General features: G+C 38.1%; 1 protein-coding gene and 1 non-coding gene across 13 annotated transcripts in view; both read right to left on the bottom strand.

The window, feature by feature from the left end:
- The window catches only part of MARK3 (microtubule affinity regulating kinase 3), a 111,680-nt gene that overhangs the window by 71,856 nt on the left and 25,107 nt on the right, over nt 1–14,717 (bottom strand). For 5 of the 12 annotated variants that reach the window (XM_042990647.1, XM_042990648.1, XM_042990649.1 and 2 more), the window contains exon 3: nt 1,090–1,143. The exons of 1 other annotated variant lie outside the window; for it this stretch is intronic. In XM_042990647.1, the coding sequence (XP_042846581.1) occupies nt 1,090–1,143 (54 nt within the window). Of the gene's footprint in view, nt 1–1,089; nt 1,144–9,140; nt 9,242–10,558; nt 10,732–14,717 lie in introns of all 12 variants that reach the window. 6 more of the 12 variants (XM_042990653.1, XM_042990655.1, XM_042990657.1 and 3 more) reach the window with 3 other exon arrangements.
- LOC122240004 lies at nt 1,537–1,728 on the bottom strand. Its single transcript, XR_006219386.1, has one exon. It is a non-coding gene; the product is annotated as a U2 spliceosomal RNA (small nuclear RNA).

The following is a 14,717-nucleotide window of genomic DNA, read 5'->3' as shown; positions in this document are numbered from 1 at the left end:
TTTTAACATTTATTTATTTTTGAGAGACAGAGAGAGGCAGAGTATGAGTAAGGGAGGGGCAGAGAGAGAGGGAGACACAGAATTCGAAGCAGGCTGCAGGCTCCGAGCTGGCAGCACAGAGCCCGATGCCAGGCCCGAACTCACAAACCGCGAGATCATGACCTGAGCTGAAGTCAGACGCTCCACCGACTGAACCACCCAGGCGCCCCGAAATTATCTCTATTTTAAAGATGAGAAAGCCAAGTTAAGAAAGTTAGCTTGAGACAGTTAGCTTGAGGTCAAGTTAGACATTTCACTAAGTGGCAAAGCCAGGACTTAAATTAGGACTACCTGTTCCTAGTTCAGGGTCTCTAAAACCCCAACTAGGATTGGCCAAATTTAGAAATCAAACAAAGTATGTAAAAAGGGTATGCAAGACTAAAAAGAACAAGAAGGATTTTATTATGAAGATCATTAATCATTTGCTAATGCACCAGTGAAATACCTATGCCAAGCCCCTAATCTGAGCAATTAAATCTCTCTAGGCCAGTCATCAAGACTTTCAAAAGAGGTCCACAGAATTCTAACATGCACCAGGGTTGAAAATTTCAGATCTCCATTAGATGATACAAATGGCAACAGTGCATTACAAACACGTTTTTCAATTATTTTTATTTTTACATTTTCCTATGAATAATCATCAGTTCTTAATTAGACATAGTGACAAAATTTAATAAAACCCAAAGTGCTGACCTTAAAGACCTCAGTATTAGCTATAAGAAAGGTGTATAACTCTACATTAAGAGTAACCACACAAAAATGTTTTAAAAAAAATCTGTTCTAGCTGATACTTAAGAGTATTCAGTTAAAATGTACAGCCTTCAGTTTGTGCTATTAAGAACACTTAAAAATCATTATATTCATCTGAAGGAAAAAAAATCCAACAACTTTTTGTACAATACTACATCTAAGTTGCATTCATGTTGGAATCAGAATCTTTACTATACTAAAAATAATAATTAAAAATAACAGTTGTACTGAAGGGACAAATTTGATGGCAATTTGTACCGAAAATCATTTTAAAAACACTGGATACTGAACCAATCTTACCTTTTGTAGACTTGTTGGATTCAACTGAGTTTTGTCAATTATTTTTATTGCAACCTAGAAAAAAATAAATAAATATTACAGGTTTTAAGAATTTGGTAATTATAAACTAACTGGTAATAGTTTTATAAATGCCCAAACATGTGGGCATTTACCTAAAAAACTAAAACTCAACTAGCTATAATAATATTTTATACTTTAGAAATATTTTTTAATTGAAAAGAGGGGCTTCATGCAAATACGAGTATTGTTAGAACATTTATATTTAAGTTACTTATAGACATGGGGAGAAACATCTCCCACAAGGTAGAGACAGAGAAAGAAAGAGAGATTATACAATGAAAACACTTCTAAAAATAGAGGACAATGAAGCAACTCTCCCATTCCCTATTTACCAATACTTAATTTTTTTTTTTAATTCCCCGGGGTGGGGGTGGGGGTGGGGGTGGGGGTGGTTGCACCGTTCCTGGAGGTACTGCAATACCAGGGGGATGTGTGGAGTGGATGGAGCAAGCTCCTATTTCACCTCCTAGTTCCAAAAACCCATTTAATATATTGTCCTCCGATAGAGGACATATCAGCTATTAAACTGATAAGAAACAGATACTACGCTTGATCTTAGCCAAAAGGCTGAGAAGCAACCCAGTATTTTAATTTCATCTGACTCTGACAAAATTGATCTGATCCAAGGGCAGGAAGTACAGCTTTTACACATTTATACAGCCCAGAATGCCTTGCTCAGAGTGTCTTACACACACTAAGAGCTTGATAATTGAGTAAATATACGAACCAACAGGTTGGATTCAATCTGAAAACTTTAAAAACATTAAAAGAAAAAAAAGAAAGAAAAGCCCTTTAGGTAGTTAAAGAAGGAAAAGGGACTAGTTCCAGAACAATCTGTAGGCTAACCAAGTGAAACATGTACAGCGGCAAAAAATGGGTCACCCAGGAGCCTTTGTTCAGAAAGGGGTGAGTAAACCCCAAGCAGTCTAAAAACAAGCCACTAAGATACAGGAAGAAAGAACTATAGCTTCTAGTTATATGTGTTTATCAATTAAAAAAAATCAGTTTTACTAATATTTACTAAATGGACCTATAGCAGCATCCTTATCTGGTAGGCTGTCATTACCAGAATAAAAGGATTTCTAGGAACTACACATATCCAGAATGAGGGGAGAGGGTGACAGTAGGGGATGGAAGGGAATATAAGTGAAGAGAGAAACTTTGCCATGAACTGAGGAACATAATTAACTCAGCTTTGCATGTGACGTCCAGAAAAACAATGACCTCACCCCACACTGACGATGCTGTTCCTACTGTGCATCCTTCAGGACACAGATCCAGTAAGAAGCACCAATGAAGAAAGGGACTATAGTCAAAGTCTGGGGAAAGTGCTTGAAGATTCTCTATGTCAATGGTGCTCCAACTTTTTGTCGCCCTTTACACCCTTAAAGATTACTGATGATCCCAAATGTGGATTATATCTATCAATATTTACCTTATTACAAATGAAAACTGAGAAATGTAAAAATAAGTATTGAACGTAATAACATTCATTTCAACTAATAAGATTCAACAAATGGTGCTGGGAAAACTGGATATCCAAGAAGTTGGACTCTTACCTAACATCACCTACAAAAATTACTGCAAAGTGGATCAAATATCTAAATGTAAAATTTAAAACTATCAAACTCTTGGGACACCCAGTCAGCTCAGTCAGTAGTAGAACATGCAACTCTTGACCTCAGGGTTGTGAGTTCAAGCTCCACGTTGGGTGTGGAGCATACTTAAAAAAAAAAAAAAAATTGTAAAGAAAACAGCAAAAAACTATCAAACTCTTAGAAGAAAACATACAACAAAAGCTTCACAACACCTGACTGAGCAATGGTTTCTTGGATGACACAAAAGGCACAGGCAACAAAAGAAAAAACCCAGCCAAATCAGACTATAAAATTTTTAAATTTTGTGCATCAAAAGACAGTATCAACAGAGTATAAAAAGGCAACACAGAGAATGCTAGAAAATATGTGCAAATCAAAGATGTGATTTGCACATCTTTGTGCAAACATATAGAGCATATAGAGAACTCCTAAAGCTCAACAACAAAAACCAAATTTAAAAATGGGTGAAAGACTTAAAGAGACATTTATTCAAAGAAGATATACAGTGGATATCTCAAACAATGCAAGGTTTCAGGGTACCACCCCTCTCCAGCACAAATATCAATGATAGCTTTTGACTCCCCCAAAACTTAAGTACTAAAAGCCTACTGTTGAGCTGAAACCTTACCGATAACAGTCGATTAATACATATTTTGTACGTTATGTGTATTCTTAAACTAAGCTAAAGAAAAGAAAATCTCATTAAGAAAATGATACGAAGATAAAATATATTCATAGTACTGTACTACTGCATTTATTGAGAAAAATCTATGTATAAGTAGACCTGCACAGTTCAAGCCGTGTGGTTCAAGGGTCAACTGTACAAATGGCCAGTAAGCACATAAAAAAGATACTTAACATCACTGATCATTAGGGAAATGCAAATCACAACTACGAGATGCTACTTCACACCCATCAAGATGGCTATTATAAAAACAAACAAACAAACCTGTAAGCAAACAACAAGTTGTAAGGATGTTGGGAAACTGGAACCCTGTGCACTGTTGGTAGGAATGTAAAATGGTACAGCTGTGGAAAACAGTATACAGTGCCTCAAAAACATTAAAAATAGAATTACCATATGATAGAGCAATTCCATTTCTGGGTATGTACCCAGAAAGCAGGGACTTAAATAGATACTTGTACAGCCGTGTTCATAGCAGCATTATTCACAATAGCTAAGACATGGAAGACACCCTAGCATCCACTAAGTGATGAATGGGTAAGTCTAATGTGGTGTCTCATACAGTAGAGTATTATTCAGTCTTAAAAAGGGAAGAAATTTTGAAACATGCTACAGCATGAATGAACCTTGAGGACACTATGCTAAATGAAGTAAGCCAGACACAAAAGGATAAATACTATATGCTTCCACTTTATGAGGTTCCTAGAAAGTTCACATTCATAGACACATAAAATAGAATGGGGGATACCAGGAGATGAGGAAAGGAAAGAATGGGGAGTTAGTGTTTAATGGGTATAAAGTTTCAGCTTTACAAGATGAAAAAAGGTCTGGAGATACATGAAGGTGATGGCGGCACATTATAAATGTATTCAAAACTACTGAAACATACACTTAAAACCAGTTAAAATGGTAAATATTATGCTATGTGTATTTTATCACAATAAAAAAAACTGGGAAAAAAGCCCATTATATGTTAATATAAATAACATCAGTTTGAAATTTTCATATATCCTTCTGTATTCAATCTGTTGTGATACCACACATCATAGAGCCTCTGAAAAATTTTACTTTACATTCATGAGAAAGAGTGGAAAAAGTAATGTCTTAATAGTATTACAAAAATAGCTTAGACTTTGCAGACCCCCTAAAATGTTCTCGGAGAAATCTCCAGAAATCTCTTCATATTAACACTTAAAAAAAAAAAAAAAAACACCCAAAAAACCAAACTACCCTGCTTCACTTGGTCTAAAGTCTCCATCGCCTAAGTTATTTGATCACTACCTATGAACCCATTAATCTCCAGAGGGGCTAAAGAAACACTGCTAACAAGGCATGTCTGACCCTGGAGTGGAAGGACCCACCACCTCATCCCATCCTCACCTGGGGAGGTTAAAAAAAAAAAAAAAAAAAATCAGAATTGGAGAAGCAGAGAGTTAGCATGTTATGTGCTTGAAAAAAGCAAAGACAGAATTCTAATTCTGTATTCGGAAAATCGAGGTCTTGATGGAAACTACAGTAAATAAAGCGAAAAGGAAATACTGGTGGCTGGGATATACAAACAATAACCACTCTGTTCATATCTCACTTGGTGACTGCCTTACTATTATAACCCTAGCACACTACCAGGGACATAAATAGCATTTAATAAATGCCTCCTGCATTGATGTGAGGCCCTGAACCTCCATAATCAGTGAGCACACACATTAGAGATAGAGACAGAGGAGTGAAGAAATAGGATTTCTGGTGTTTTAACAGATATCAGTGTGATTTTAAAATTACGTTATTTTTTTTGGTTAATATTTATTTTTGAGAGAGAAAGAAGAGTGAGGCAGAGCACAGGAGGGAGAGGGGCAGAGAGAGAGGGAGACACAGAATCCGAAGCAGGCTCCAGGCTCCCAGCTGTCAGCACAGAGCCTGACGCAGGGCTTGAACACACAAACCATGAGATCAAGACCTGAGCCGAAGTCGGACACAACTGACTGAGCCACCCAGGCGCCCCATAAAAATTACATTATTTTAAAGTTTAATGAATTAATTTTATTCAAATTTTACTTTCGTAAGTAATTTTGTGTGGCATCTATAGATCTCCCAATTTCCAAAGAAATCATACTATTCTTTTCTGCCCACCATTCTGTTTTCCTCCCCCTTCTCATGGCCAGATCTAGTACATACGCTGCCTTTCTGGTTCTTCTTCCCTCTGATCTTCTGAGACCTGGTTTCTATTCTCACGACCAGGCTCTTGATCACTAGCCACTTTTGGCTCTGTTCAGTATCTGTCTTTTACTCTAAAGATTCTATTAAGCATTTTCTTTTTCAAATACTGCTATTCAAATAGTATTTAAAGCAAAAACAGGAGCAAAAATATGTCTCATTCACCTAAATCAAACTGTAGAAGAGAGTCATTTTATTAAAAGTAAGTGTCTTAGAGTGAAACACTGTCATTTAACATGATGGTGTATGTGTGGCAATGAAGCCTGAGAGGGAAGTTCCTAATCCCCTCTTCCTTTCCAGCTCCTTGCTGGGATGACTCAACTACCAAAATAACCTTGGCCCAGAGCTGGAGCCTGCAGGAGAGTTCTGACCTTGAGGTCAATAAAAAAGGCAATTGTGGGGGCATCACCAGGTGCCTGAGAAAGATAGAGACTGTAGAGAAGAACACACACACACACACACACACACACACACACACACACACACACACACCCAAGGTCATGGAGTTTTCTGGAGGTTTTTTTGGGGGGGTTGGGGTGGGGGAGGGCATGCATAGCAAAAGCCAAGGGAGTTCACTAGGCGAGGAAAGAGGAGTGTCCCTGCCACTTGTTGTGTAAAGTTCTGGGAAATTCCATTTTTCACCCTGATGCCAGAAACAAAGTGGAAAATTACAAAATAGGGATAAAGACAGCTCATACATGAGAAGGACTTCCCCAAGCATATGTCACCCTAGCTGGCCCCACAAACCTATAGCAAACACCGACCAGAGAAATAAATATCCTTATCTTCCACTTCCTGTCAATTTTCTACTGGTCAAAAGGCCCCCAATATCCTGCTCCTGACATGCATTAAAGCATCCACAAACACTAAAAGAGCAGGCAAAAAAACAATCCCAAGTCCTTTAAGAGAATGCAGTAGCCCAGAAGGATGAATTATTAGTCAGCTCAGGCCACCATAGCAAAAATGGCATAGGCTGAATGGCTTAAACAACAGAAATTTCTTTTCTCACAGGTTAGGAGGCTGAAGTCTAAGATCAGAGTCTGACCAACACAGTCAGTTCCTGGTGAGGTTTCTCCTCTGGGCTTGCAGATGGCTCCCTTCTCACAGTGTCCTTACATGGTAGAGAGGAGCCAAGCTCTCCGGTGTCTCTTCCTATAAGGACACTTAACCTACTGGATCAGGACCCTACCTTTGTGACCTAATTTAACCTAACTACTTCCACAAAAGCCCTATCTCCAAATACACAGGGGGTTAGGATTTAATATATGATATTGAAAGACACAATTCAGTCCATAGCAATGAACACCAAGCCAAACAACTACAGTACTTGACTACAAAATAACTCCAAATTAAAACATAAGGCACAACACATGGAAGAATGTCACAAACATAAAGTGCAGTGAAAGAGGCAAACACAAAATATATACCACGATTCCATTAATACAATGTTAAGAAAAAAAAAAAAAATCTACGGTGCTAGAAGTCAGGATAGTGGTCACCTTGGGAAAGAAGGGCAGACAGGTGATTAGAAGATAGAAGGGAAGCTTCCGGAGTTCAAGTCATAGTATAGTTTTGCCCTGGGTCGTGGTTATGCAAATGTGTTTACTTTGTGCTAATTCATCAAGGTGTACAATTACAATGTGGGCACTTTTTCTGGCTGTGTGTTGTATTTCAATGAAGAGTTTATTTTTTAAAAAGTCAATCACGACTCTAAATAACCATAATGAAAAAAACAGTAGGTAATGTTTAAAACTGAAAAATAAGTAAGAGCATGCTATGTGTCAACTATACTTCAATAAAAACAATTTTTAAAGAACAAAAGCATGTTAAAGATATAGTAGTAAAACCTAAAGAATCAGTTTATATTGTACACCTAAAACTACCATAACACTGAATGTTAACTAACTAGAATTAAAAATAAAACTTAAAAAAAAAAAAAGGAATCTGTTTAGGACTGAAAAGTGACTATCTTGGAAGAGTAGGGAATGGAGGTGGGGGATCAAGGGACACTTTTTTTTAAACAAGCCTGTACTCTTTAAACTGTGTAATATATAACTTGAATAAGTAAGCAGATGTGGGGCACCTGGGTGGCTCAGTCAGTTAAGCATCTGACTCTTGATTTTTCCTCAGGTCATGATCTCATGGTGCATGAGTTCAAGTCCTGCAGTGGGCTCTGTGCTGACAGCACGGAGCCTGCTTGGGATTCTCTTTCTCCCTCCCCCCACCCGCCCCTCCCCCCCTCAAAATAAATAAATAAATGATTTTTCATAACCATAATGAGACATTTGGTTAAAGATAGCATCATATACATTTCTCTCTTCTCCCACCTGATGGCCCAACTAAAAAATAAAGAATGACAAATAATGGCAAAGAGAATGAAAGAGGTACCATCAGTATACAAGCGACTTTAAACAATTTCTGGAAAATAAAAATCTGAAGCACATGTGGCAGGGTGCATACAAGCCTAGGGTGTACTCAAAGAAGGCTACAATCCATGAAAAACTTAACTGAGGAAATCACTTTGTGCTGTGTATGTGGAAGGTCCCAAGCTACATAAGAGCAACTTTCCTACTGGCTACCTGGAAGCTAAGCTGGGCACTTGACCAGCAGCTTCCATAAACCCCATCCTATGTAGAGGGCTCTCAATTTGCTTCCTAGTGCTCCCCTCTTGAAAACATTAACAGTGAATCAAAAACCATCAGATATACAAGGAAAGCCTATGACTTTCCCTAATACCCTTCTCCATGTATCTGTTCAGGGAAAACACCAGATAACGGAGTCTTCTCTTTCAAAAACAGAGACAGTTGATTATTGTTGGGTATGGTAATTATGTTCTATAAAGCCACTGTGAACACTGAATCAGCAAATACTGGAAGCACTGTTCCTAGAAGAAATACAGGGTTAGGCTCCTTTGGGCCCCGGATCATAAAAATTTTCACCAACTGATCAATATAACCTTGTTTTATGTGTGTTTCTCTTTAAGGACACCTTATTTACTACATGTCATTGGTTCGTTAACATAGAATTCTCAGCCAACAGCAGAATTTAATTCACATCTGAATGAGGCTTATCTAACATATGTGTTTCCTTTATCAGGCACAACACAGCCTTGCACTTAGAAACACTGGCCAGGGGGCCCCTGGGTAGCTCAGTCGGTTAAGCATCAAACTTCAACTCGGGACATGATCTCACAGTTCCTGGGTTCGAGCCCTGTGTCGGGCTCTATGCTGACAGCTTAGAGCCTGGAGCCTGCTTCGGATTCTGTCTCCCTCGCTCTCTGCCCCTCCCCCACTCATGCTCTGTCTCTCAAAAAATAAAATAAAATAAAAAACCCACAAAACACTGGCTAGTACTTCAGGCCAACCCTTGGGGGCCATTTTAAACAGCAAAGTTGACAACAAAAAGCACAAAAATGCAAAAAACACGGACTACACAGACCACAAAAAGAGCATTTGTTTATAGTATGAAAGCTGAAACAAGGCAGAGAACATCATCACCTTGTTGGAGCTCAACTGGGGATGCACACATTGGGCAATTCAAACTTTCTGATGCTTTGTGCATGTCCACAAATACTGCAAAAGCACCACAAGTATTGATTCTGGAATTACAAACAAATTGTAGTGAGTAGGTGAATTTACAAATAAGATCAACCATATCTGTCCTAGAGATGGGTGATGGTGAAGGTTGCACAACAATGCAACTGTACTTAATGCCACTGAACTGTACACTTAAAATGGTTAAGATTGTAGTTTTGTTATATACATTTTATAATAAAAGAGTGTAACAACTGTGTGATTAAGTGATTCTTAATTTGTACAAATTGGGTTAGGCGAGGCTTTTCTCTTTTTCTGCACACTAACCGTAAATACTCCACCTTCAGATTATACTAAAAGCCAGATGATCATCTTTATACTTTTCAGTTATATCTGTTATTGGAATATGAGGCTCTTTTGCCCTTCGGCTTGCTTGCTCGCTTCCAGGTCTACTACTATTCATTTCCAACTGAAGCAAATTGTTCTGGGTATTAACACTTTTTGGCAGTCACTATAGTTGTTTTGAATACATGTTCAATTAATCATGCCCCCTCCTGCCACCAAATTCCTACTTGTTGAGTTTTAGCATAGTATCAGAGAACAATATTTGCAATCATCCCAAAGAAGAATTAAGATACTCCTCTCTTCTAGCTACCGTTTCCGTATGAGGTTAGATTTTCTTCATCAACTTCAACTGAAAGAGTATACGGACGCAATTTGAATGCAGAAGAATGTATGAAAAATCCAGCTACCTTATATTAAGCCAGATACTAAAGAGATCTGCAAAAATTAAAACAATGTCACTCTTCTCAATAACTAGCTTTGAACAATAGAGTCTCTTTTCATAAAAATGTTATTTATATTAAATATAATAGGTCTGTCATTACTTTAAGTGAATTAATAAATACTTGAACTTTTTTAGTGTTAACTTCTAGTACAGTAAATATCAATATATATATATAACCCACGTAAACAAACACTTTTGGGGAGTCCTCACGTTGAGAGGTCTAAAGGCAACCTGAGGCACAAGGAGCAGAAGGACTGTTCTCCCCAGCGCAGCTGTGCACAGCCACTAAGCCTACTCGGAGGACCATGCGGAGGCCTGGAAAACTGCTTTGGAGGAAATTCTGAGGGACAAGACCCAGGATACAAAATTAGGACCAAAAATATATTGCAAAAACATGCATATAAATATGGAGAATATACAAAAATAAAAATGGTATTCAGAAATGGTCACTGTGGTATTTTTTTCCTCTTCCAACTCTCCGAAGGCCATCTTCACCCACACAAAAAGTTGTGACTAAAATATATGACCATTAATCTAAAGTCGCAAGAAGCGGAACACATCCCAGGATGAAGTACTATGGTTTTATCATTCTTACAATCAATGACAAATGATAAACGAGGCTCCAGATCCAACTTTCCCCTTCTGGCTCCTTCAGTGCAGGAGGCAGGACACAGATGTGAGGAGGTTAACGACAGTCAAGGCACAAAGGCACAAGTGCACAGTAACAGGTTGAGAAGACAATAGTGGAAAAGATAGTTCAATAATTTTCTGAAAGAGAACAGAGAAAACTGTAACCAGAAACAACATGATTTGCCCAAAGGGCTCCAGATGGGCTTCAAACTTAGGAGGTTCTGAGAAACCACAAGCAACATTGGAGCTACTAGTAGGGCTAATTACAAGGTCAAAAGTCTGTATACACAATGCCTACTGCTCCCCAACCCACCCAATAACCACTGGTTCCTTTTACTTTTTTTTTTTTTATCCACTGGTTCTTTAGAGGCTGCAAATGTATTCTGTGGAGAAGATGATGAGGTTCTGGACTCAAGGTGAATGGGCCCAGCAGAGGACAGGAAGGAGGCATGGACATGAAACGGAAAATGAAGGGTCAGACTGCCACAGAGGGGTTGGACCACCAGCTCCTCCCAGGCAGAAGAGAGGATTCTCATTTAAAGAAACGAAATGGCCCCACGAGAAGAGATCTAAAGACTGGGGTCCTCCAATAAAAGCACCAGAAGACTTCCAAAAGGAAAGCTCTGTGGTCAAACATATCCTATGCATGCAAACTCAGCTTCTGATCAGCTTCTGAAGGCTCCAACTTAAATACAAACAGATAACCAAACATTACCAGATTCCAAAGAAAGTCTCTGTATGAAAGACAGTTACCAAGCAAGAATCCCAGAGAAAAGAGATACAGTGCAGGGAGCAAATTCTATTTAAAAAAAAAAAAAAAGAGGAAAGTCTTTACCATCCTCACAGGGAGTTAACAGAAGAAATAGCATTCATGACCCCAGAAATGGATGCTATACAGACAAATAATAAGTGCACAAGAAAGAGTTGGGAGGAGGAAGAGGGCATACATAGGGACACACATACACACAAATTTAACAGAAAGCTGGGAAAATGAAATTAAAGACATTCCCCAGAAAATAAAATAGAAACACAGAGAATTTTTTTTTCCCCAGAAAAAAATCAAGGTTCTTTTCCAAGATATCTTACTAATCTCTGATTAATAAGAATTACAGAATAAAGACTTTTAAATAATAAATAAAATGAGACAATTCTCCAGAACTGAAAGACAAGAATCTCCAAATTGAAAGGGTCCACTAAGCAGCCAAGAACAATGAATGAAGACCAACTCCTTGGTACCTCACTGTGAAATTTCTGAACAGCAAGGATAAATGTGAAGAGTCTAAAAAGCTTCTAGAGAGGGGAAGAAAAAGTCACATACTTAAGCCACTTACATTGTTATACTCTAACCTCTGCAACTACCAAGATATGAAATCTCTTTATGACCTTAACTTTGAGTTTCCCACTTTCTAATCACCTCCTCTATGGTTCCCACCCACTCAATCTAGAACTCCAACCAATAACTGAGACCCCTGGGTGGCTCTGTGGGTTAAGTGTCCGACTCCTGGTTTCAGCTCAGGTCATGATCTCACGGCTTCATGGGTTCACACCCCACATCTGACTTTGCACTAGTAGCGCAGAGCCTGCTTGGGATTCGCTCTCTCTCTGCCCCTCCCCCATTTGCACTGTCTCTGTCTCTCTCAAAATAAATAAATAAACTTAAAAAAAATTAGAACTCCAGTAACTATTTGAACTCACCAGGATCCATAATCCACTGGTCCCACCATCTTCTTATGGATTGTCTTCCCACTCAAGTTATTTCCTATTCAAATCTGTAGTCCTTCATTGTAATCATTCCCTTAGATATTCCAAATCAATGCCCTTGCTCTGTTCCCATTTCACTACACTTAGTGTGACAAAAACCCCAACCATCTACAAATACCAGGCTTGTGTCTGGGGTACCTGGATGTTGCTGGAGAGTAATTTCCAGCCACGGTGCCTATTCCCACTTTAAATCCATGATCGCTAACTTCAGGGAAGCCTTAAGGCTGCCTGGCAATTCTTCTAGTCCGTTCACTCTCCTGCTTGACTGGTAATTACTATAACCTCTCACATGTCTAACACCTCCTGCCTCCTTGATAATCACACTCTTAGCTGATGATTTTGCTTTCCATTTTACTGAAAAAATAGCTGTGATGAGAAGAAAACTTCCACAGGTTCCCATACCACCATACAGAGCCCCTCACCTGCACCTATACAAGTATCCTCTATCTTTCTCCTGTTTCTATGGAACAACTGTCCACATCAAGGCCAACGCCTCCACCATCTCCTCTCATTCACTCAAATATCTCTCTTATAGCACCATCTTCCCTTTCTGTCAGATTATCCCCATTAATTGATAAACATGTTGGTATTTTGCCCATCCTTTAAAAAACAGTTTGGCCTGACAGCTCCCTGTAGCTACCCTTCTGTATCTTCATTACATGGTGGCAACATAAATCTATACAACTGTTACAATTCAGAAGACTGTACGTCAAAGGAAAAAGATGTATAATTTAAAAAATAGCAAAAACTTGCTTAATTTTGATGTCCAAAATGAGAGTTCAAAAGGTGCCCAGATACAAGATGTTATACAAATGTTACAGCATTTCCTTAACAACTAAGGAAAAAATTCCATTCACAACAGCAAAAAAATTTTTAAATACTCTGGAATGGACTTAAGAATTATGTAAAAGTATTCACCTACTCAATAAAATGTATTTGTAACCCCCTTGAAAAAGAATTATGCAAAAACTTAGATGAAAAAAATTACAAACTCTGAAAACAAAATTGAGACACATTTCATATTCCTGTATAGAAAGGTTTGGTATCATAAAATAGCAAATTTCCCCCAGATCAGCTTACAAATTCAGTTAATTCCTATCAAAATTGATCTTACCGAATTTCCACTAAGACTATTTTTGGAACATGGCATCTTGATTCTAAAGTTCATTTAACACAGCAAATGGCAAGAAGAGATATGAAGTTTTTAAAAAATAATAATCCGTGGGAATGCAAGATGGTGCAGCCACTCTGGAAAACAGTATGGAGGTTCCTCAAAAAACTAAAAATAGAACTACCCTACAACCCAACAATTGCACTACTAGGCATTTATCCACAGGATACAGGTATGCTGTTTCGAAGGGACACAGGCACCCCCATGTTTATAGCAGCACTATCAATAAGAGCCAAAGTATGGAAAGAGCCTAAATGTCCACCAATGGATGAATGGATAAAGAAGATGTGGTATATATATACAATGGAGTATTACTCGACAATCAAAAAGAATGAAATCTTGCCATTTGCAAGTGGGTGGATGGAACCAGAGGGTATTATGCTAAGTGAAATTAGTCAGTCAAAGAAAGACAAAAATCATATGACTTCACTCATATGAGGACTTCAAGAGACAAAACAGATGAACATAAGGGAAGGGAAACAAAAATAATAAAAAAACAGGGAGGGGGACAAAACAGAAGAGACTCATAAAGATGGAGAACAAACTGAGGGTTATGGGAGGGGTTGTGAGAGGGGGGATGGGCTAAATGGGTCAGGGGCACTAAGGAATCTAATCTTGAAATCACTGTTGTACTATATGCTAACTAATTTGGATGTAAATTAAAAAAAATTAAAAATTAAAAAAAAAAAAAAAAGAATAATCCTCAGAGCACTTAACCTACTCTAAAACATCAAAACGTACAATTCAAAGCTGCCATAATAAAATTACCGTAGTATGGGTACAAGACTAAATAAATAGATCAGACATTAACCAAAAGACATATACGGGAATTTGGTAAGTGATAAAGCAGGTATCTTCAACCGGGGGAAAGAACAGATGATCCCAGGACAAGTGATAAACCACATGGGGGAAGAAAAATTAAAGCCCTACACTTCATACCAATCCCCCAAAATATATACCAAATGAATTAAACATTCAAATGGGATCCACAGGACTATTTGAAGAAGATACAGAGCCACTTTTTAAATCTTGGGGCAAAGTAACTAAACCTTTCTTACCAAGTCATGAAACTCAGATTAGACATGAAACCCAGACAGATCAGACTGATGTATGAAACACATAACGGGTTTAAATCATTAAGATTTAAACGGGAAAAGAAAAATGGATAAAGGACACAAATAGGAAACTTATT

The sequence above is a fragment of the Panthera tigris genome, chromosome B3 (genome assembly GCF_018350195.1).
Source record: "Panthera tigris isolate Pti1 chromosome B3, P.tigris_Pti1_mat1.1, whole genome shotgun sequence".
In the NCBI taxonomy this organism is placed as follows: Eukaryota; Metazoa; Chordata; class Mammalia; order Carnivora; family Felidae; genus Panthera; species Panthera tigris.
The sequence above is the reverse complement of the archived record's forward strand: the minus strand, read 5'-3'. Positions and strand labels throughout refer to the sequence as shown.